The following is a 22505-nucleotide window of genomic DNA, read 5'->3' as shown; positions in this document are numbered from 1 at the left end:
ACCTCCCAACACCCAGCAGAGAGAAGGTAACTTTACAGAAGGGGATGCAGCTTGGGTGTGGGACTTGCCCCAGATCAGAGAGGTTACCTCTGACAGAGATAGACCCAAACCTGCATCCTCCTGGCACACAAACCCACATCTTCACTGAAAGGCTACACATTTCTGCACCACTGAAGAGCAAATCTGATGTTCAGTTTAGAAGAGAAAGTGCACCCAGCAAGGCACAGCACAGTGCTAAAGGGGGGACATCCATGGCAAAACTGAAGTGCTGGATAACTTACAGGAGCTGCGTTGTTTTTCACCGTGACACTTGGAGTCGTGGCTCGCAGGGCCCCACTCACACCATGGTAGTATTTGAAGCAGATCTTTGTTTCAGCTAAAAAAACAAACAAAACAAAACAAATTATTTAAGATTAGAAGAGCTGCCAGGGAGAAGCTGAGTGATCCCTTGCATCTCACAGGCACAAGAGTGGCAAGCAGTTGAATTCTGAGTGGTTCATTCTGTCTGTCTGGCATCACAGGGCACCTCCTGCCTCTGATCTGCCCCTTTGCCAGAGTGAAATAAAGAGTTTGGTTCCTGAGGGTTAAAACAGTTCAAACTCAAACCTCTTCTGAGCAGCAGTTACCACAGACAGACCGTGGAGCACCTCATCAGCATATTTCAGCTACATTAGGAAGACAAAAAGTAGCAACAGATAAGCCCTCCTTGTTCAGACATCCCAAACAGTAACGTGCAAAGGAAGGGGGAAGCTTTCTGAGGACAATGAGAATGCACAGCTGCTCACACTGACAGCTTTGGCTGTGCCAGTTTGCTCTGGCCTTGGTCAGGGTGAGGATGTAGCTCTCCACAGATTAACTCTCAGTCAGTTATGACCTTAAGGCATTTTTCAGAAACACTGGAGTACCACAGACCCCTCCTCAGTGTACTTCCAAATACTTAGATTAGGAAAGGAACACAGGAAAGATCACTATTTTGAACACTGACATTCAAATAAACAATATTAAGAGAGGGAAACTCATTTCAAAGACTGTATCAAGGAATATAAGTGAAAACAGCTTCTTACAAATCATCCCTTCATAACCCACTTCTCTGTGCGCTACAAGAAGGAAAGAGTTTCATCCAACTTCTCTATTGGTCTGTAAGAACAAATAGGTGTGAATTGGAAGTATGTAGGAAACTAATAAAGAAATGCCAATTATGTGTTTTAACACACAAATTGCATTGCAGTTTTTATCTCAGTAAGAAAATAAGCTAAATCACTGCAGCTGTGACAAAAGATTATGCAACATTAAGAGCTGGGACTTTGCCACAGATTCTGGGACTGTGATCTATTGTTTGGTAGATACAAGAAACAACTGTGCAGTGCTCCAGGTGGAAGCAGAACTTGGAGATGTGAAAAGTTACAGAAACCCTCAAAAACATAGACTGGGGTTGCTTACACTGATGTCTATACAGGAGGAAAAATTTAAAAAAATTCTGGTTTTTTTTGAAAGACAAAATAATTTTAGAGATGCAAAGCCCTCTCAGCTTTCACTTGTGGCTTGGGAAATGAAAACCAAAGAGCTGAAGTTGCCAAAGCAGCTGGAGGTGCTTCCAGGTGGGCTCTCAGTGCTGCAGGAACACGCAGTCCATCTGCCACCCCATTCCTCATCCCCACAGCTCACTCCTCATCAGACCACCAGGGGCACATTCCTGCTCACTGGTGACAACCGATGCCTGAAAATTCTGTAAGAAAGACTCCAAGCCAAATTTTGGTAGGACATGAGAGGGCAGTGACTTTAATGAGCACTGAGCTCACCCAGGAATACATTGGCATACACATGGGCAAACTCTAATTTGCATGGCTTCTATAATATGATCTATTCCATCATCACTTTACACATTTCCAGATCAACCTTTTTCCTGCATTGGTCCCACCCCCTCAGGATTTGAGTCTGGGGTCACTGAGACCTCCTCTTCATCAGTCCTCCTTTTCCTCATGCTCCTGGAGTTCTTCCAGTGTTCTGACTTCTGGGTCACTCTGCCCCATGTTTATGTCTCCTTTTGATATTCTTCTACCTTGAAAAAAAGACTGAACAGCTAAAGGAATTTGAGTTCACTGTCCTGGGACAGGGGAAGTGATAGGAAGACATGAAACTCAAGCTGCTAGAAATATTAACACATTTTGCTACAGCTACTATGTTCTTAAAGTCCATAAAATGTGAAACTCAAAAATCCTTCCTGCATCACAACATACACCTCTCCCACTCCATGCACAGATGTGCACATGAGCCCCATCCAGCTCACAGCACTTCACAGGCACCAGAGCAGGCTACAGAGTCCTCCAGCACCTCCACAGGGGCTGGTGGGGCTCAGCCTGGGCTTCAATCCACAGCTACAGAGTCCTCAAGCATCTCCACAGGGGCTTGTGGGGCTCAGCCTGGGCTTCAATTCACAGCTACAGCACCTCCACAAGGGCTGGTGGGGCTCAGCCTGGGCTTCAATCCACAGCTACAGAGTCCTCCAGCACCTCCACAGGGGCTGGTGGGGCTCAGCCTGGGCTTCAATCCACAGCTACAGAGTCCTCCAGCACCTCCACAGGGGCTGATGGGGCTCAGCCTGGGCTTCAATCCACAGCTACAGAGTCCTCCAGCACCTCCACAGGGGCTGGTGGGGCTCAGCCTGGGCTTCAATCCACAGCCATGCCCCCAAAATCCTCTGCAAATTCAAGAGGTTTGCTTGAGGTGTCAGTGCAGCTGAGCAAGCGACGCTGCTGTTGCACCTGGGAGCAGCAGTTGTTTCCCTCTGGCAGCAAAAAAAATCTGGATGAGCCTGTGGGACTGAAAAACTGCAAGTCCAGATTGAATTTTCATGTTGCAGTTTTCTCTACAGGACTTTTAACAGCTCAGCAGCTCACTCATTTACTCGCTGAGAGCACAGCAAAAGCTGAGGATATCACAATAGCTAAAACATGCAGTTCTCACCAATTATTCAAATCTTAATTTTCCTCTCCCCTGGAGAATTTTAGCTACAGTTTACATGGAACATTGAGAGCTAGAATAAAGAGAAGCTTTTTTCCTTAATTTTTAATTTCTATTTTTATTACCTTGTGTAGTTAATAAAATACTTCAGGTACCAGCCTGCATGACAATGTTCAGACCCCACAGCGGGAAATCTACTCTTAGGTTGACAAGGAGGAAATCAGTTACCATGTACATTGGAAAACCATGGCTTAAAAGAATCCATTTAATTAAACCAAGTATTAGACAGAGAGAACAGAAGGAAAGAATACACCAATCTGGGTATTAGAACCACCTTCAAGGACAAAGGATCACTAAGATAGCTGAATATGTATCTGGAAAGAACCCCGAGGGTGTTGAAGGCTCCTCTTAGTTTCACACCACCACTATTTCCAATTCAATTGGCAACCAGAGTGCCCTCACATAGGAAAGCAACTCAGAGTGACACGAGTGTCACACCCAACCCAGAGCAGTGGCAAGGGGGGAGTCATTAGCTCAGTTGGTTAAAACTTGGTTGTAATAATGCCAAGGTCATGGGTTCAATCCCCTGTGTGGCCATTGACTTAAGAGTTGGACTCTATGATCCTTGTGGGTGCCTTCCAACTCAGAATAGTCTGTGATTCGTCAGACAGGAGTTGAGGTGGTGATTAATGCATGTCAAAGGTTTCATTCAGGGAACAGATCTGAGAGCAAAAAAATCTTAGAGAGGCTTTTGCAGGTGGAGAAATTGCCCTAAAAGCAAAGGGAACAACACTCTGTTTTCCTGGGTTCCTCCCTCTCCCTTTTGCTCATGTCATTTTCAGATTGTAAATATCAGGAAAATGTCCATTTTCTACAGAGAGATAAAACTTTTACCAAGTGCAAAGCTTGCAAAATTATTTACAGTTCCTTTATGTGAAAAAGTTCCCTGAAGACCCTAGTTGGGTATTTTCTGGCCAGGAGCCATTCTTTACAAATAACATCATCAGGGCAGTATATTTCACTGCAACAGAATCCCAACATTTTAAACCATATGAAAATTGCTCTTGCATTCCTGAGTCACCTCTGAGATGTTTGCAAAACAGATGCAGACATTTGCTGGCCTGGCACCGCTGCCTCTGCAGAGGAACAGAAGGATAGGTGAGGCTGGGATATAAATTAACCTGAATGTTATCCAGCTGGCATTTGTAAATCACACACACTTACAAAGATGTTCGCATTGTAGCCTTGTAGATTCGCTTGTTCTGGAATAAAGGAAACCATTTAGCTCTGCCCTGCTGCCCTCACTACATGGCACAGTGCACAGGGAGGGAGCAAGTGACATCCAGTTAATCCCCAGCTATAAATAAATGTGTGCCAACTGTTATTTTCATCTCTAATTATGAGCAGCATCCCCCAGCTCCTGTAAGGAAGTTATGATGTTAAAGTCAGAAAGTAATGAGGTTAAATTCTTCTTTCAATTAGCAAACATGGCAGTGAGGTTGGTAAATCTTCCAAGAGGTGAGATGTGGAATGGGCTGCCCAGAGAGGAGCTGGATTCCTCATCCCTGGAGGTTTTTAAGGTGAGATTGGCCATGGCACTGAGTGCCATGATCTGGTAAAGGGACTGGAGTTGGACCAAGGGTTGGACTTGATCTCTGAGGTCTTTTCCAACCCAATCCATTCTATGATTATGTGTCTAACGATGCTCAGAAATACTCCTGCCCATTGACAACCCCCCTCCTCCTCAGCAATTCTAATGGATCCAGAGCAAAACAGCACTGCACTCCCCTTACCCCAGGCTGGGGATCTCCATTTGTGCTGCTTTTGGCTGGAGCAGAGTTCATTTTCTTCACAGTGGCCACTATGGAGCTGTGTTTTCCATTTGTACTGAACACAGATGGTAACACAGAGATGTTGTTGTTATTCCTGAGCAGGGCTTACAATAGAGCCAAGGCACTTTCTGCCTTTCCTACTGCCACACTGGTGGTGGTGCATGGAAAACTGGGAGGAGACACATGGGAGAGGGGACTCCAACTAACCAGAGGGATATTCCACACTGTATAACATCATGCTCAGTATATAAAGTGAGGGGGGAAAAGGACACCTCAGAGTCCTCATTCCTCATTCAGAGGGAAGCACTGAGAAGTTTGACTTGGACCAGAGAAACTCTGACACAGATCTTCATCCCTCTCACAAGAAAAAAAGTTCATTTCACAAAAATGATTTCTCTGTCAAAGCCCTGAGTTATCTCAGTTACCAAATCAGTTGTGCAAATTAACTGGAAAATTAATTTACCATCTGAGCATTACTCTTTGTGGCAGTAGTTTACTCTGCCTCTGCAATCACCCTCTGAAAACACCCCAATAAACCTAAGCCAGAGGAGATAAAATCTAGTAGGGTCTGCTGATGAATTGCAGCTGGAATTACTGAAGGTTGAAAGTCTCCAAGAGGTGTCTTACTTTCCATCATCCAGCCACTATCCTGTCAGTGTTATTACTCCTGTTACTTTATTTCATACCCTTTCCCTTGAAAATAATTCCATTCCTACTCATGTTTCTCATTTCTTCACAGTCAAAACTGCTCTCAGTGTCTTCCCAAAAGTTCACTTGCTCTGATAATCTTCTGCTCCTGCCTTCCTAAGGCCCAACTGAAGTCAGAGGCTTCACTTTCACAGAAAGGTGGATTTTCTCTATCAAATATAAAACCCCCACTCTGCCAGGGTCACAGAGTTTCCCTTGTTAAACCAAAAGAAAAATAAACCAAAAGCCAGGACATCCTAATAAGGATTTCAAGGAAAACTAAATTATATTCTTTGGGGGAGGCAGGAAGCATCAGCAGGTGTTTGACAGGAGTGTGTGACACACCTCGGGCACTTCCACAAGCTTGTTGTTATTTACTCCCATGATACTTTTTGTTTCAATTAAATAGCTGAGGTGACTAGTCATTAGCTAAGCATTTCCCAGAGCTGAAAAAACCTCTCAGGGAAGTAATGCCAATCTTAACAACTGAGTCACTTGTGATCAATCCAATCTATTACCAAAAGAGCTGTTGTTGCTCTTTTGGGCAAACATTGTGCATAAAAAATGAGAGGTGTCAAAAGCAGTAATGAAAAGGTAGCCGTGTCTGGTAAGTAGGTGGGAACCAAGTGAACCAAATCAGACAGTGAAGCAATTAAGTTCTGAGTCATAAAGCTTTCCCTAGAGAGGAGCCAGAAGTGGAAAAAACAAACATATGATGCTGTGCTACAATCAAACCCCTGTGGGACCATCTCGAATTAAAGGTGATCTCTGGAGACAGAACGTGTCAAAGGGAAGACTGAGTCAAAAGGGGGGAGAACTGGTTGAATACAGCAGGGAAACTCGGGAGAGGCATAGGGAAAAAAAACCAACCAGGACAAGGAATCACAATGGCAAGACAAAACAGAAATGAAAGACCAGGTGGGGGTTGGTCTCTTCTCCCAGGCACTCAGCAATAGGACAAGGGGGCACAGGCTCAAGCTCTGCCAGGAGAAATTGAAGTTGGAGATCAGAAACAAATTCTTTGCAGAGAGAGTGCTCAGGCATTGGAATGGGCTGCCCAGAGAGGGGGTGGATTCCCCATCCCTGGAGGTTTTTAACCTGAGATTGGCCTTGGCACTGAGTGCCACGATCTGGTAAAGGGACTGGAGTTGGACCAGGGGTTGGACTTGATGATCTCAGAGGTCTGGCTGGATCTTCCCTTCAGGTAGTTCTAGACAGTGCTGAGGTCACCTCTGAGCCTCCTCTTCTCCAGGCTAAACCTGAACCTCAGTGAGACCTTGGGGCAGCACAGAGCACCATGTAGGAGCTGTGTCACCAGTGAAACCCGGTGTGCAAGAACACCTCGTGTCCACCTCCCATGGCCAAGCTCTGCTCTCCAACTGCTGCTGCCTCCAGCGCCCATCTCCTGCTTTGGAACATCACTGGAGCAGGGAAACTGTGCAACACAAAAAGAGCTAAAACCCAGCCTTTCTGCAGCAGCATGAGCCTCTCCCTAAGCATCAACAGCTTTCAGATAAATTCAGGTAATTTCTCACAATACCGTACCTGCCCTGTCAGCAAAGAATTAGGACTCCTAATGAAGATAAGAGGTAAGGTTATTACTGGCAGATCTAATTTGTATTTATAGCATTGATACATGGTCCTGTTCCTGCTGGTCCAGGCAAACAACAACTCTTATTTCTTGTGCTGTATCACACAAACTGCCTCTTCTGGGAGCTGGCTGGTGCCACCACCACATGCAAGGGTGACACTGCAGCCATCAGGCTGGTTTGCTGCTCAGCCACCTCTGCACTGTGTGTCTCCTCAGGCTGCAAAGTGCATCAGCTCACAGGGTTTGTTCAGTGTCACAGCCACCTACGACTCACTGTGCCTCAGTTTTTAGACAACCAACAGTTTAAAAACCAAACAAGGCCTAAACGACATCTTGTTTTAATCCCTGCTGCAAAATTCCATCTGATTTCCTGATGGCTTTTTCCTTGCCCTGCTCTAAAACATAAAACACTTAAGAGACTTCTTTGGAGAAACTGGGAGAGCTGAGATTTTCAAGTCCAACTTTTCAGATAGTTATAATGCTACCTGCAAGAAACAAAAGAATGCCTGGAGCAAGAATTAAGGCTGACCTGTGTGTATCAATAATTTGGCAAAGAAACTGCAATAGCTCAGAAACAAGCAGTAGAACACTCAGAAAATTTCTAATCAAGATTCAACTTCAGCCAAAACCACAAACTTGTCAAGATACAGAAACGCAGTTAGAACCTTAATTCAAACAGCCTTAACTCTGCACCAATAATGTGTTGCAGTATTTAGATCACAGACTGTTCTGAGTTGAAAGGGACCCACAAGGATCATCGAGTCCAACTCTTAAGTCAATGGCCCACACAGGGGATTGAACACATGACCTTGGCATTATTACAACCAAGTTTTAAACAACTGAGTATTTGTAGCTGTAACTGATGTTTGAAGAACAGATCAGACGATCTTAGCATTTTTTTTCATCTTCAGAAGCTGTTGCTACAGACTGTTGTTGCTTCTCAAGGGCTGTGCATTGAGGGCTGAGTTACATCCTTTGTAACAGGAGAAATGATTATTATCATTTATTACACCACTGATTCTTTGTTCTGTTGCTATTTGTGAGATCTGCAGATACTCTCCATTATTGACTTTCACTTTTACTTCCTGTGCTTGATAATTTGATTCAGCAGATACCCGTCTCCAATCACCACAAGGGCAGTACAGTAAATTAGCACACTAACAAGTAATGTGTAGTAACAAATCCTCACATTCAGTGGCCCACCCTCTTCTGTGCTGACTTCTCCTGCTTGAGCCCTCAGTGTTTCCAGCTCTGTGCTCCACAGAATTTGAGTCTATAATCCCCCTCTCTTACTGTGCTGCCCACACAGAGTGACACCCACCTGCTCACCCACAACTGCACCATCACATTTTCCAGGGGTGCACTCCCGACCATAAGGCAGACAAAAAAATCACACCCCATTTCTGCTTCAGGAAAATAAAAGTATCCAGAAGTTTCTACTGCAGGAGAGATAGAACAAAGTGTCTCTGAAAGCTGCTATTCAGGAAGAACACACAGATCTAATTTCAATAGGCTGTTGCTTATGTGCTACCCTCAGAAAGAGTGTCTCACTGGCAGGATTCATTAGTGAAGAATGCCAGCAGCTGGAATGGATGTGTGTGTGCTTACACATCCCAGCACTTTCATATAGTTCTCCTTACAGGCAGTACATCCAGCATTGCTGATTACTAAAGTTGCTTGAAATTTTTCATTATAACCCTTGCTTTCAGATGCTTATACATTTCCAAGGATTCATACATTTGGAATAATTTTTTTTGTGCTGAATGTCTGCCTCAGATCTACAGAGATGCACAGCAAGAAAACCTTATTGAGAAATTTGTAGCTGAGGGTAAGGGAAAAACATGGGGCTTTTACACATAAAAGATTTCTGCAGCCCACCTTTCCTTTTAACCCCCAAGTTAATGTGGAGAAGTCATTCTACCAAGCATGTATCTCCTGGTGTTCTTGTAAAAGTACATGAAAAGTCATCAAACTTACAAGCCTCTCCAAAAAATTCGGTTTGATAAAGCTCATTTGAGACATCTTTGACTTTACCACCTAAAAGCCCAGGAAACCCCAGCTGTGCTGAGCATGTTCCAGACTGGCAATAAGACAGGCTCTTCCTCCAACACAGATTAACTCTTCCTGGCTCTGCCATGGCTGGAAGCAGGAGGACTGTGTGTCCCTGGATATCTCCCCACTGTGCCAAGGGCATGCAAGAGGAGAACATGAATCCACTGCCAGTTTGCCCCCACTGAAGGAAGAGATGGAAGCAGCTGGGGGGGATTAAGAGCATCAGGTGAGGAAACAGCAGTCAGGAGAAAAACAGGTAAGATGGGGAAGGAAAAAAACCTGTGATTTTGGTGCAGCAGGGCAGTTTCAGTCTTGCCACACCAAATGAGCGCTGCCAGGTGCCTTCAGGATGGGGACACAAGGCACATACAGGGGCTCTGCAGCCAAGCTCCCAGTTAGACAGGTGGCAATGGCATTTAAGGGCAGTCTGATGGCTAAAATCCTCACCAGACAGGCAGAGGGTGGAATGCATTGAAATCTGAAGCCATCCAGTGGCTTCATGATAGTCCCGCTCATCATGGGCAGAGGAGTGTGCCAAGGTGCCCAGCAAACTGGCATTTAGACTGACAGGAGTTGAGACAGGGGGAGTGAGGCAGAGGAGAGCAGGTCAAACAGATCCCCCTCAGAGGGATGGTCAGGGGAAGGATGAGAGCGCCCAGAGTAGTTAAAGACACTGAATGTCTTTAATAACAAGGTGTTGCAGCCCTTCTGTAGTTAGGAACAGAACCTGCAGATTGTGCTGGCACGTTTCCTCCAACTATTACCCCACTCCTTAGATCTTACTGCATAACATGAGTAATGGACTTGAACTTTGGGGTGCTCAGACAGCTCACACCCTTGAAAATCATAACTTCCTCCTAAAATTATCTTCAGATGGGAGGTGAGTAGGGGGACCAGGGGCAGAGGTGGACAAGGACTCAACCATACCATTGCTGGCACTGAGTCAGCTCTCCTCCCATCTAAACCAACAGAACTATTTCTTCCCTGTTCATAAAGACAGCAGGATTCAGCCCAGAGCAGGCAAGGATTTTATCTGTTCATTTACAATCAGCCCCAGCTGTGATTCTGCCTGCTCTGCCTTTATGGATTCTTGTAAAGAAATGACTGATAGGCACCAACCTGGAGGAATAAAAGTTGGGAATGGTGGGGTTGTAACAACTTTTACCTGGCTTTCATCAGGACAAGGGGGAGCTGTTTGAGGAGACATTTTAGTCATGGCAAACAGCAAATTGTAAGGGCTGCACTAAAAATGAGACTTTAATGAAATTCCAGAGCCTACAGGCGGTCTAATGTTTTTATGTAAATCAGCCTGACGATGAGTTTTTCACCAAGAGCATCAGCAAGTGAGCAATTTATTTGATAAAAACTTGCAGTCATCAAAGCACTTTTAACTGTGTGATAGTTGAGTCCATAGTGACTGAAAAACATGCCTAGAGTTTGCTCTCTGATCCTTAGCACTCATGCACACTACATGAAAATCAACACTGCAGGCAAAACCAAACACACAGTTCATCTATTTATGAGGGACATGATCTAAAATTACTTCTGAACTGCAACAATTACAACAGATGAAGTTCTTAAATAACCCTTCAACTTTAAAATGGCTCATCACCTTGGTTACAATGGACCAAACATTTCTTTACTAAAATTGAATAGCAGAGAAAAAAATCCCTATGCCTCCAGTATAGTGGAAATGAGTCCTTTGTACCCCACATGCAGAAAGCCACGTGTTTCACTGGCTGGAGAGCAGCCAGGCAGAAAGGGACCTGGGGGTACCAATTGACAGGAAGCTCAACAGGAGCCAACAGTGTGCCCAGGTGGCCAAGAAGGCCAATGGGATCCTGGCCTGGATCAAAAATAGTGTGGCCAGCAGGCCCAGGGCAGTGACCCTTTCCCTGGACTCTGCCTTGGGGAGGCCACACCTTGAGTGTTGTGTTCAGTTCTGGGCCCCTCAGTTCAGGAAAGAGATTGAGGGGCTGGAGTGGGGCCAGAGAAGAGCAACAAGGCTGGAGAAGGGACTGGAGCACAAGTGCTGTGGGGAGAGGCTGAGGGAGCTGGGGGTGTTTAGCCTGGAGAAGAGGAGGCTCAGAGGTGACCTCAGCACTGTCTAGAACTGCCTGAAGGGAAGTTCTGGCCAGGTGGGGGTTGGTCTCTTCTCCCAGGCACTCAGCAATAGGACAAGGGGGCACAGGCTCAAGCTCTGCCAGGGGAAATTGATGTTGGAGATCAGAAAAAAATTCTTTCCAGAGGGAGTTGGACTGGATGATCTCGGAGGTCTTCTCCAACCCAATCCATTCTATGATTCTATGATTAGTGGCCCCTGAACTACATTAGAGTCACTGGCATATTCAGGAAAGCAATCTGAGCTGCAGATACAGGGCTTGTGTTCTCAGTTACACCAATATGTATTAAACCACAACAAAGACAGGCAGAAAATAAATACAGAGAAACACTGACAACCCCAAACTTCACTCTGAGTGTGAGCAGAGGCACTGAGAGGCAACTCACAGATGACAGGGAAAGGTATAAAATCAAAAGTATACAATAATGCAGAGACCGTCCAAAGAGGAGGGACAGACAGAGCTGGGGACCCCGCTCCTCTATTCACTGTGCAGCCACTTATCGACTGGCCCCACTGCAGTGTATCCTTTAGGCTTCCAGGCATTATGTCTGTCTCAAGTTAACTGTCTCTAAATAGAGCAGATGTCTGTGAACCATCAGCTCTTTGCTTTTATCAGGGCAATAGTAGTTTAAAGCCTTAATTAAATACATATGACTGGATTATGCCTTGAGGCACAGCTTTGAGCAAGAGATAATGCCTGAGCTTCAGAAGCCAAGTGCCTCAAACACAGCCCTCTCTCTCCATCACATGTTTTTATTCCCCTTGATCTCAAACCATGGGTGGACCTTTGGGTTTATAGAAGCAGAAACTTACATCAGCTTTATGATCAACAATTAGTATTTAGGAAGGCATAAGCCATAACTACCTGGTGGCTGCTTTGTGAAGGGAGAGGAGAGCATGAAAAGGGACACCTTTCACCTCCAAACCTGGCCAGTTAGGGAGGAAATCAGGGAGGATAAATGTTTTGATCTGCATTAATAGCAGGTTAATTCAAGACACCTGCCACAGCACTTGCTGAGCTGGTCTTTAGTCCGATGTCTGATAAGTGAACTTCACATTGGAAACAGAACATTCCCTTGAGTTGAGTCAGTTTTTCATTTTTTCCCAAGAAAGTTACCTCTGAAAACATTTCAAGGTGTGTGTGTGGCTCGGCTTTGCGAACGAAGATTTGGGAAGGGCTGTCCCCACGTGCCCTTCCAGCCTGCGCAGGGGATTTCAGGTGAGGCTCAGCGTGCGCAGAACTGGCCCCACCGTTTAAGTCCTGAGGTTCATCTGCCACGGCCGAGCGAGCTTGGACAGTGCCAGTGAAGTCCTCAGGACTAGAACCTACAGCACCCGGCATTTCCCAGGAGGTCTCCCATCCAAGTACTAATCCGGGGCTGACCCTGCTGAGCTTCCAAGATCTGACGGGATGGGATGTCAGGGAGGCAGTTAACTGCCTAACTGAAAACATGTAGTGCCCAAACAAACCATGATGGTGCTCACAATTTCCCCAGCTCCTCTTACACATTATGTCCCTTCCCTTGTTACTCTGCCAGTCAAAAGCCATATCTGTTCACATTTTCAAGGGCTAAGATCTTCCCAATCGCTACAGGAATGTTTTACAGCAAAAGTCAACTGTCAGCAAATTGCCAGGCAGGGCAATACTGACCCTCAGTGCTCACTCTGATTGGGAACTATTGCAGTCAGTCAGCACGTGCCATGCACTGCACAAAGGCAGCGCAGTAATTAAGTCCTTCAGCAACAAGATGTGTTACCCAGAAAAAATCCTTCCACTTGGATTTGAAAGAGAAGCCAGGAGCTTAGTCCTACTACTCACAATATCATGGACAGGCTGCTTTTCTGTTTCCATACCCCCACCCCAGTTCTGTATGCACACATTCCTTGCCTCTACTTTTATCTAAATATATTTTTAGCCCAGAATTTCCACGACAACAAAGCAAAAAATGGTCAATTTGAAAAGATGGTGGAGCACACATTCAAAATGCTTGTAGAAGCAGCTTCCTCATGCTCCAATGGTTTCAGTTACCACCACACTAACCACATTATTGTTTGCTGCTGCTACTTCCAAATCATCAAATTAAAGAACTAATTCTGAGTGATTAAGAGAATTACGCATCATGAAGTCATGCAACAAAGGCTGTTCATTGCTGTCATAGCACAGACACACTAATACAAGTAAAAGAAGTCAACAAAATACTAGTTTTAATTTAAGTAAGAGCCCACAGTGAAGAGGAAGAAGAGACATAGTGACACTCAGACTTACTCTTTTCCACATCACTTCTTTCCTTCCTTACATAAAGGACATGAACAGCAGAGAACAATATGTAATGCTACCACTAAATGCTTCTTACATTACTAAATACAAGAGTGAGATGAACAGACTTGCACTGTAACTACACAGTGACTAAAATTCTCCAACATTTGGTTGTTCTGAAAAAAGTGTTCTTTGAGGTTTTTCTCAGTACACCAAAGGCTTACCTGGGTAGGTCTTGCAAGCATTAATTAAACAGAAGAAAAGAGACTTGTGTGTCTTCACAACACAGAGCAGTTCTCCTGTTTGCACAGCCAAACATCTATAATTAATTGAGTTCACCCACTCAGAGCCATGAGCCTTGAATAAAAGCTGCTTGCCAGCTGTGATGCTGAGTATGGGTTTTTTCCTCTCCTCTCCTTTTAACCTTATAAATGCTTTGCTTTACAACAGCAGGGACTATCTTACTTCCATTTGCTGAGAGGCCACAGGCAGAGCAAGTGTGTTCACACCCTCTGGCTCTCCCAGAGCCTTGTGAGCCACGATGCTGTTGGTGAAAACCAGTCAGTGCAACCCCTCTGCCAACACAGAGGGTGTTCTAGGTGAAAACTAAGCCTTATTCCCTTAAAATAATGCCTGGAGAGTTCCTCTCCCATGTCCCACTGCTAAGCTCAGCAGGGGTGGGAGTGTGGCATGTGCACATTTAGTCAGATTTATTTTTTCCAGTGAGGACTTGTAAAGGATGAACTCAGAGCTCAGGTTACCCAGGGACACACAGGAGATCCCAGAGTTGTCTGTTTGACACACAGCTCCTTCTGTAGTTCTCTTCTCTCCCTGCAACAATGGGATCTCTGCAGATCAGAAGATCTCACAGGCTGAGAGCCACCCTAAGACACAATATGGGAAGAGAACAGCCCTTGGCATTGCCATGTATAAGACCTGGTCCTACAACACTCAGCATGCAAAAGTCCTTTTCAGGAAACCAATTCACAGGCAGTTCTGCCTATAGAGATGATGTCAAGCTGTGTCCAAGATCTCAAAGGGAGAGAGAAAAAAGCGTCCAGGCCTGGTGAGAGAGGCTCTAGACAGCTCAAGTCTGAATCGACTGAGAAAGGTTCACATCAGAAAGAGAATTAAGGCTGGAGCTTGCCAGAGCTGCAACTCTTTGTGATGCTTTCTAAAATTGGTGAGAGAAGGAAAAGCCTCATTAGAAAAATTAGTTTTAGCAGAAACAATCAATTTGACTCTGTTTTTGCCTTCATTGGATCCACAACTGAATGATGCTGGAACACAGCACTTGAGCCTCTCTTCTCTCTTTCACCAAGAGGAGGACAGACCCATCAAACTGCTCCTCTCAGATCACCCACAGTCATCTTCTGTGGGAAGCAAACTGTGAGACTTCTCTGACTCGCCTGACAACTTCAACAGGAGAAGCAGAAAGCAAATGACTTGGCTGCACTTGGTTAAGCCACTCTGCAGTGAATGATTCCTTTTATTTTGGCTGGACATGGCTCACATATGGCTGTTCACCCATTCAGAAAACTCCTTCTCACAAGGGCATTTTGATTAGGTGCTACAGTGCCTACTGTTAATTACCCTGGGAATTTATAAGACAAAGCACGAGTCACCAAGAAGGAAAAGATCAAAAAGCTGTGAGGAAAGAGGAATTATACCTGTTATTACTTCTCAATTTAAAGCTCCCTCTGCAGTCTCCTATTTCAACAACTTTTTTCTTTCCTAAAATACCAACTTCTGTTCACCATTTATTTTCAATCTAATAATTAGGGAAGAAAATTGCTGTAATCACAAAATGAACCATGACCTTCTAAAACCCAGCAATTCCAAAAGTATCTCACTTGATACCAGTGAAAAGGAGCTACAAACAGGTTACACTAAGGTGAAGGGCAAGATAAAATATCCTGCCTGTAACAGACTATACTGAGCACATTGTATCAATGTATTTGTGCAGGTTAAAAAAAGCGCTATCTTGTGACTTACAGCGAAATAACAAGGAATGGAAAGACCAAATTTAAACAAGCAAGGGGACAAAGGACCCCAGGCAGCCTAGACAAGATACTGCAGAGTGGGAGGTTTATTCTCTAGCAAAATGTACCAAGTACACTGGGAGATGCACTTCTCGATGGTCTCCACATCATTGTTTCTATTGATTATAAACCCATACACAGGTGCCAGTGTGTCCACCACCAGAAGGTGTTTGCTGCAGGATCTGCTCCCTGGGAAAAGGAAACCCTCATGCAAATCACCAACAGGCTGAGCAAGATCTGTCAGCTGTTACATGACAACAGTGGGATGACTTGTACACCCCAGACTGCAGATAACCTGCACTATTTTTAACACTCTGTTTTTCAGAAGGGAGCTTGCAGAGTACCTAGGCAGAACCCAAAGCTCAGGCAAAGGATGCCTGAAAAAGGGAAATAATAGTAGAGATAAGATGATTTTGGAATAAGTTTCCTTTGAGTCACATGCACATTCATACCATGTAATATTGCTAATTTATACTTACATGCATTTTATATGTTTTCCCCTAATTTGCCAGTTAAACACATACAAATGTAACACTCAATCCTTATCTGAACACTCACAGTCACACACAGACTACTCTGAGTTGGAAGGGACCCACAAGGATCATCGAGTCCAACTCTTAAGTCAATGGCCCACACAGGGGATTGAACCCATGACCTTGGCATTATTACAGTCAAGTTTTAACCAACTGAGCTCATCTCAGATAGGTCAGACTGTGTTTGTGTAATCACAAAGGAAGGGGGAAGAAGTGCAAAGTGAGACTGGAAGTTACTGGTCTAAATGGGTGGCTGTAGGTGTCTACAGCCAACACACAGAGGGAAAAACTACTATGGAAGGAGAGCTCTTTTGGGAAGCAAATGGTTGTGTACAACTAACAAAATACACACATGGTAACAGTAGCAGGGGCACTGCTGCACAAGCTTGGTCTGCTCCTTCTACCTGAAGTACTGCAGATGCATTAACCAAACAGCTCCTTCACATCTCCTGGCAGGGCTCAACAATTCAGACCAACTGTAGCTGTCATTGGCTCTTGAAACCAAACTCAGTTGTTGAGATGGCCAAAAAAACATCCAGGCCACACCCCATCCACAATTCTGTAGCTTGTCTTAAAATACAAGTCACAATTCTCGGAAAGTCATACAAAAATATTTGCAAGTATAACATGTTTTAGTTCATTCACCAGTTCAAAACAGAATCTATAAACAGCATACTGTAAATTCAGGTATCCTTTTTGCTACCTATCATCAGCAAACATGTCTTTTTTGGCAGTACTGGGAGCAGAAAAAGAAAGGGTATTAAACAGAGTCAAGAAAGAAGTTTTGAGACCACAGGAGAAGAACAAGTTGTCTTCCTGAATACATTGTTTCAGTTTTTAGAGGAGAGAGAGTGATTCCAGGATGGGTTTGCAATAGATTGGTATGTAGGTTCATTTTTTTCCTCTAATACCACTGGGAATTTCTAGTCTGAAAACCAAACACTTGAGCTCTCACCTGCTGTGAACCAACATCACCTCATATAAACTAACGGCTCCATCCTAATTCACACACATGAAATACCCAACCTCTTGGTTTTCACACAGAGATCCTTTCCCAGTACACACATATTCCAAGTCTGAAGTCTCAGGCCAGCACAAAATGTGCATTTTTACCATGTCAGTCTGGTTTGTCAAAGGAAGCATTATGTGCACTGTCCACCTGTATCGTGCTGCCGTGGATATCCAACTGCTGAGTGTCACACCAAGACTCCAAAAGAGCCACATGTATTTCCAGTATTGTTGTTTCACAGTTTTGATAGGTTATTTTTCCCCTTCTTGGCTGTCTTGGAGAACATACCTACCATAAAGTGGCTGTCATGACCCAAGGAGAGGTGGCAGATACTACTCTGAGCTGCCAGCACACAGGAATCTTTGTGTCAGCCCTGACAACCTGTGGCTTCTACAATTAAAGTGTTTGGAAGGACTAAGTAACTTTTAGTCTACTGCAGAACAAAAATTGCTTATAAATTTTGAGTTTAATTTATGCTTTTAAGTATTTCCCAACATCTAGACAGTGTGCCTCTTCCACACCAGACATCAAAAGTCTGAGTCATCTTGTTAAAGCCAACAGCAAAACTCCCACTCAGTGGGATCTCAGTGGACAGAGACCACACCTACCACTTCTCATCTTCCTTCCAAAACAAACCTGTTCCTTGCACATCCACACGTCATTCAGTCCTGCTGCCCTTTTCCAAAACACACCTCCTGCAACCTTTTGGTTTGAAAATAGCCAGGAAAAGACAAACAGATCTGCTGAAAGCACTACCAGCTGCATTTATACTGCACAGCACCCGACATGCACAGGACACCTAAACCATTTCTGCAGGCCACAGCATTACCTGGCATTTCACTGCATCCCAAATGCAACAAAATTATGAGATTTAGAGGAAGAAATAGCTCTGCTAGAGCGAAACCAGATTCTGTTTCACAAACTGAACAAAATGTAGACAGGATAGTTCAGAGGCAGAAACTTTTCTCTTTGTATGTATTATATATATTGAAAAGGCTTTCACTGAGTCATTTTCTAACAGGAAAAAAGCACAATAAGAGATTTTTAATCCACTCTAGAAGCTCAGCACCCTTCACAGAGAGGCAGTAATTACAGAGGTGCCAGCAAGCAGTGCTGCTGTTCAGGCTGTGTTGGGGGTTCATTATTAACCCAGTTTTCATGGTTTCACAGCTCAGTTTGAAGACATCCATGCGCTGGCCTTAAATCACCATAAAAATCCATCCCAGAAGCAATTTTTTTAGTTAATTTCTCTTCTTGTAAAAATGCAAAGAGAAAAAGGGAGTTATATCAAATTTTCATGCTTTTCTATAAAAATATACTGGGGAAAGAGTTAATAACTTTAAAACAGCACACTGACACTTCTAGGTGAAATCCTTGTTTAAATTAACAGCTAGTTCTCCTGACTGCAGCACGGACAGAACTGCAATCTTTGATCTGCTTGATTGACACCCACTCTTTGGTCAGGGAAATCAATTTACTTGCAGGTGAGATTTCTCCTGGTTAAGTTTCATTTTCATTCCCACAAAAGTTAGAAATTCAGAAGGAAAAGTGGCGTGAACCCACGTGAAAGTTCCCCCTGCACCAGAGTGCGATAAAACAAAAAGACAAGTCAAGGGCTTTCTGTTGAGGTCCCACAGCTGTGCCCCGCAGGACTTAAACTTCCAGGTACTGTGAGCTGATCCAGTCTCAAATGTCTACCAAGGACTTCAGGAACCTGGGGGTTTGGATTGACAGGAGGCTCAACAGGAGCCAACAGTGTGCCCAGGTGGCCAAGAAGGCCAATGGGATCCTGGCCTAGAACCAAACTAGCGTGGCCAGCAGGCCCAGAGCAGTGACCCTTCCCCTGCACTCTGCCTTGGGGAGGCCACACCTTGAGTGTTGTGTTCAGTTCTGGGCCCCTCAGTTCAGAAAGGATATTGAGGGGCTGGAGCGGGGCCAGAGAAGAGCAACAAGGCTGGAGAAGGAACTGGAGCACAAGTGCTGTGGGGAGAGGCTGAGGGAGCTGGGGGTGTTTAGCCTGGAGAAGAGGAGGCTCAGAGGTGACCTCAGCACTGTCTAGAACTACCTGAAGGGAAGTTCTGGCCAGGTGGGGGTTGGTCTCTTCTCCCAGGCACTCAGCAATAGGACAAGGGGGCACGATGGGCTCAAGCTCTGCCAGGGGAAATTGAAGTTGGAGAGCAGAAAAAAATTCTTTCCAGAGAGAGTAATCAGGCATTGGAATGGGCTGCCCAGAGAGGGGGTGGATTCCCCATCCCTGGAGGTGTTTAAGATGAGACAGGACATGGCACTGAGTGCCATGATCTGGTAATCACAGTGGGGTTGGACCAAGGGTTGGACTTGATGATCTTGGAGGTCTTTTCCAACCCAATCGACTCTATGATTCTATGAACAGCACATGAAGCTAAACTACAGTTAAACTACCAGGGCTGGAGCAAGTTATCCAGTAATTATAACTGATTCCAAATCAGTCACTTTAAAAAATGGTGTGGTGGTGAGGGATGACTTCTGGCAGAGAGTCAGACATCTAATTGAGGCAGCACCACCTCTAAACTAAGCCCCTACAATCCAACTTACCACTATATGCCTTTTCCTTTACATTTTCACCTTAATACAAAGCAGGTTCTCCAAAATCTAAGGAGGAGTCAGGGAAAAGAAGAAAATAAAGGATAAAGCCAAAGTACAGTGGTACCAAAGTTCATTACTGATTTTTGTGACATGCCATGCACAGACTTCATGCAGCTCACAAAGGGAAATGAAAATTGTGACTCTTTTAGCCACGTAGATTGAAGATTCCTCCCAAGCATCTCATAAAGCTTACCATGATATCCTGTGAACAGGAAAACATTTGAGAGCCTGAATGCAGAAGTGTGCTAATTACAGAAGACCACTTACGTGTAAATCAAGAAATCCTAGGCAAGAGTAGGGAAGGAAAGAATTTCATCTCTCCCCATCACCATGAGATGCCATGAGGTGACAAACACAACCAAAAAAAAGTGTTATTAGTGTTTGTTAAGTGAGCAGGCCTGGCTCATTCTATCACAGGCAAACACCTTTATCAACAGGAACAAGAAAAATGCCCATCTTGGAGGTATCTAGGCTAACATGGACTGTGGGGGTTTGAAAGTCAGAATAAACATTAGCTAACACACCTCATAAGCCAAGGAGAATTCCTGGGTGTAAGCAAATTCTTAACGATGCACTTCTGTTTTAAAGAAATATTTCCTTTCTCCTTAAACCTTGTCTAACAATTAAGCAGGCAGTGAATCTAATTCACTGTAGGCATTTCAGGTTTTGGTGTAGATTTGCTGTTCCAAGTATTGCCTGACAATCCAGGCTGGTTAATCACACGTCTGGTTTTGTGGCTTCCCAGGTATCTTTGGAGTAACCCAGCACTGCCATGTTATAAAGTGCTTTTACCCTATGGAAAATCAGCAGCTTGGACAAAGAGCAAGTTAGTAGGAAGGCAAACTGAGACTGAACTCTGTACAGCTCCTGACAGACCTTGATGTGTTCCAAACAAAAGCTTATTTTAACAGAGCAGAAAAAACAGAACTGCACTCCCATACCTGTACCACCTGGGCCAGACAATGACAAACACTGTGTGTAAATGGATTTTCCAAGCCAGAGGCAGGAGACAGAGTGTCCAGGAGATGTGGGGCTGCACCAAGAGCTGCTTGCCTTCCCAGAATCCACCTGCTCAGCTCACAGGGATGCTCAGGAGCCAAGAGCTCTTGCCCAGGAGCTGCCTGGGAAAGCTCCCTGGGAAAGCTCCCTGGAGCTCATCTACATCAAAGAGATCACACATCTATACTGAGTCCTTTCCCCCCTGCTGCCTGCACTCTCTGGTGCTGGGCTTATGCCACTCAGAATGCCTGGGGGAGCACTGACTGGAAGGTACAACCACCACAACCACAGCTTAAATTCTGACACATGTGCATTGACCATCTTATGTCTAAGCCCAGCTACACCTTGTGTTTAGAACATTGCAGCAATGCATTTCAAAATCAAAATCAAAACTGTTTCCTGTGGTGTGAATGATTTTCTTTAAAAGAAATAATCAATTTTTAAGGTTTTGTTAACATTTCCTTTTTGGATCTTTCAGTGAAAGGAGCTTGTAGGGTATCCCAGACATGAGAAAGAAATGGGTCAAGAATAAAATAAAACTTAGAGGAAGATCATCTTTGAAAATTAAATAAGATTTGTTCCATTTTTAGATTTGAGGCCCAAGACACATTTACATTTAAGGTCAGACAGGGTCTGGAGTAACGTGCTCCTGAACCAGCAGTTGGATCAGGCAGCCCAGGATCACTGAACCATCATATTAACATCTTCCTTAGAGTGTGAAGGGGCCACTGAGGGGAAGCAGAATTACCAGTACACACAGCCTAACCATGGACAGCTGCCTTGAAGAGGCCTGAGTGAGCAGCAATCACACCTGTGGCTCTCACCCTCAGCACTGAGGCCAGAGCCACAGGTGAGCTGTGACAGATCCCTCCAGGTGAGTAACAGGGCACTCCCCACATCCCTGTTCCCTGATGCTCCAGAGGGGAACAAGGCCCTGCCAGGCCCTCAGGCTCTGCTGCCAAGGACAGGAAGGGTCTGGAACAAACACTCCTGCCTGCTCTTAGAAGGCAGGACAATGCTCACTGAGAGAATGCATAATGATATTAGCATAGGTAATTTAATGAGAGGGGAAGGACAGAAAGAAGCATCCTTACTTAGATTTAATTAATCAACCATTACAGCAAAACTATTTTCAGGTTGGTTTCGGGTTTTGCTGGGTTACTTTTTTTCTTTGTTTTTGGCTTTGGTTTTTGTTTTTTGTTTTTTTTTTATAAAAAGCTATTAGCACTGAGACATGGGAGGAAATTACCCCTGCTACTGATGGGGTAAAGTGAACATCTAAAGTACTGAAAGGGTTGGAGAGAAGCTTGAAAGTATAAAACACTACTTGTTTGAGGCTCTCAAGGTTCTGTTATCAATATCAAAGACCTTGCAGAAAGACATTTCTGCTGGGCAGAAGTGTTTGAAACCTGCAGGGAGACAGTAATTCATCCCTGCTGACCTCCCACTCCCTGAGCAAATCTGCTCTGGGTATAAATGATGTTCTTGACATCTGGCAGTCCCTGCACAAGGAAAGCCTGGCCCACGAGTAAGACAACAACAGGGCCAGATTTACTAGCTAATTAATGAGAAAAACCAGTTATCAAAAGGTTTCCTGCATCGCAGGTGCACTTTTCCAGAAGCAGGATGAGTTACTACAGTAAGTCAGCAATAGGACAGTCAGCAATAGGACAAGGGGGCACGGGCTCAAGCTCTGCCAGGGGAAATTGAAGCTGGAGAGCAGAAAAAAATTCTTTCCAGAGAGAGTGCTCAGGCATTGGAATGGGCTGCCCAGAGAGGGGGTGGATTCCCCATC

General features: G+C 44.6%; 1 protein-coding gene across 7 annotated transcripts in view; it reads right to left on the bottom strand.

Moving 5' to 3' along the window:
* Positions 1-22505, bottom strand: part of HECW1 (HECT, C2 and WW domain containing E3 ubiquitin protein ligase 1) — a 252145-nt gene that overhangs the window by 121244 nt on the left and 108396 nt on the right. For all 7 annotated transcript variants that reach the window (XM_071559590.1, XM_071559593.1, XM_071559587.1 and 4 more), the window contains one exon: positions 282-376. In XM_071559590.1, coding sequence (XP_071415691.1) covers positions 282-376 — 95 coding nt within the window. The remainder of the gene's footprint in view (positions 1-281; positions 377-22505) is intronic.

The sequence above is a fragment of the Pithys albifrons genome, chromosome 7, assembly GCF_047495875.1.
Source record: "Pithys albifrons albifrons isolate INPA30051 chromosome 7, PitAlb_v1, whole genome shotgun sequence".
Taxonomy (NCBI): Eukaryota; Metazoa; Chordata; class Aves; order Passeriformes; family Thamnophilidae; genus Pithys; species Pithys albifrons.
This window is presented reverse-complemented; position numbering and strand designations above follow the sequence as displayed.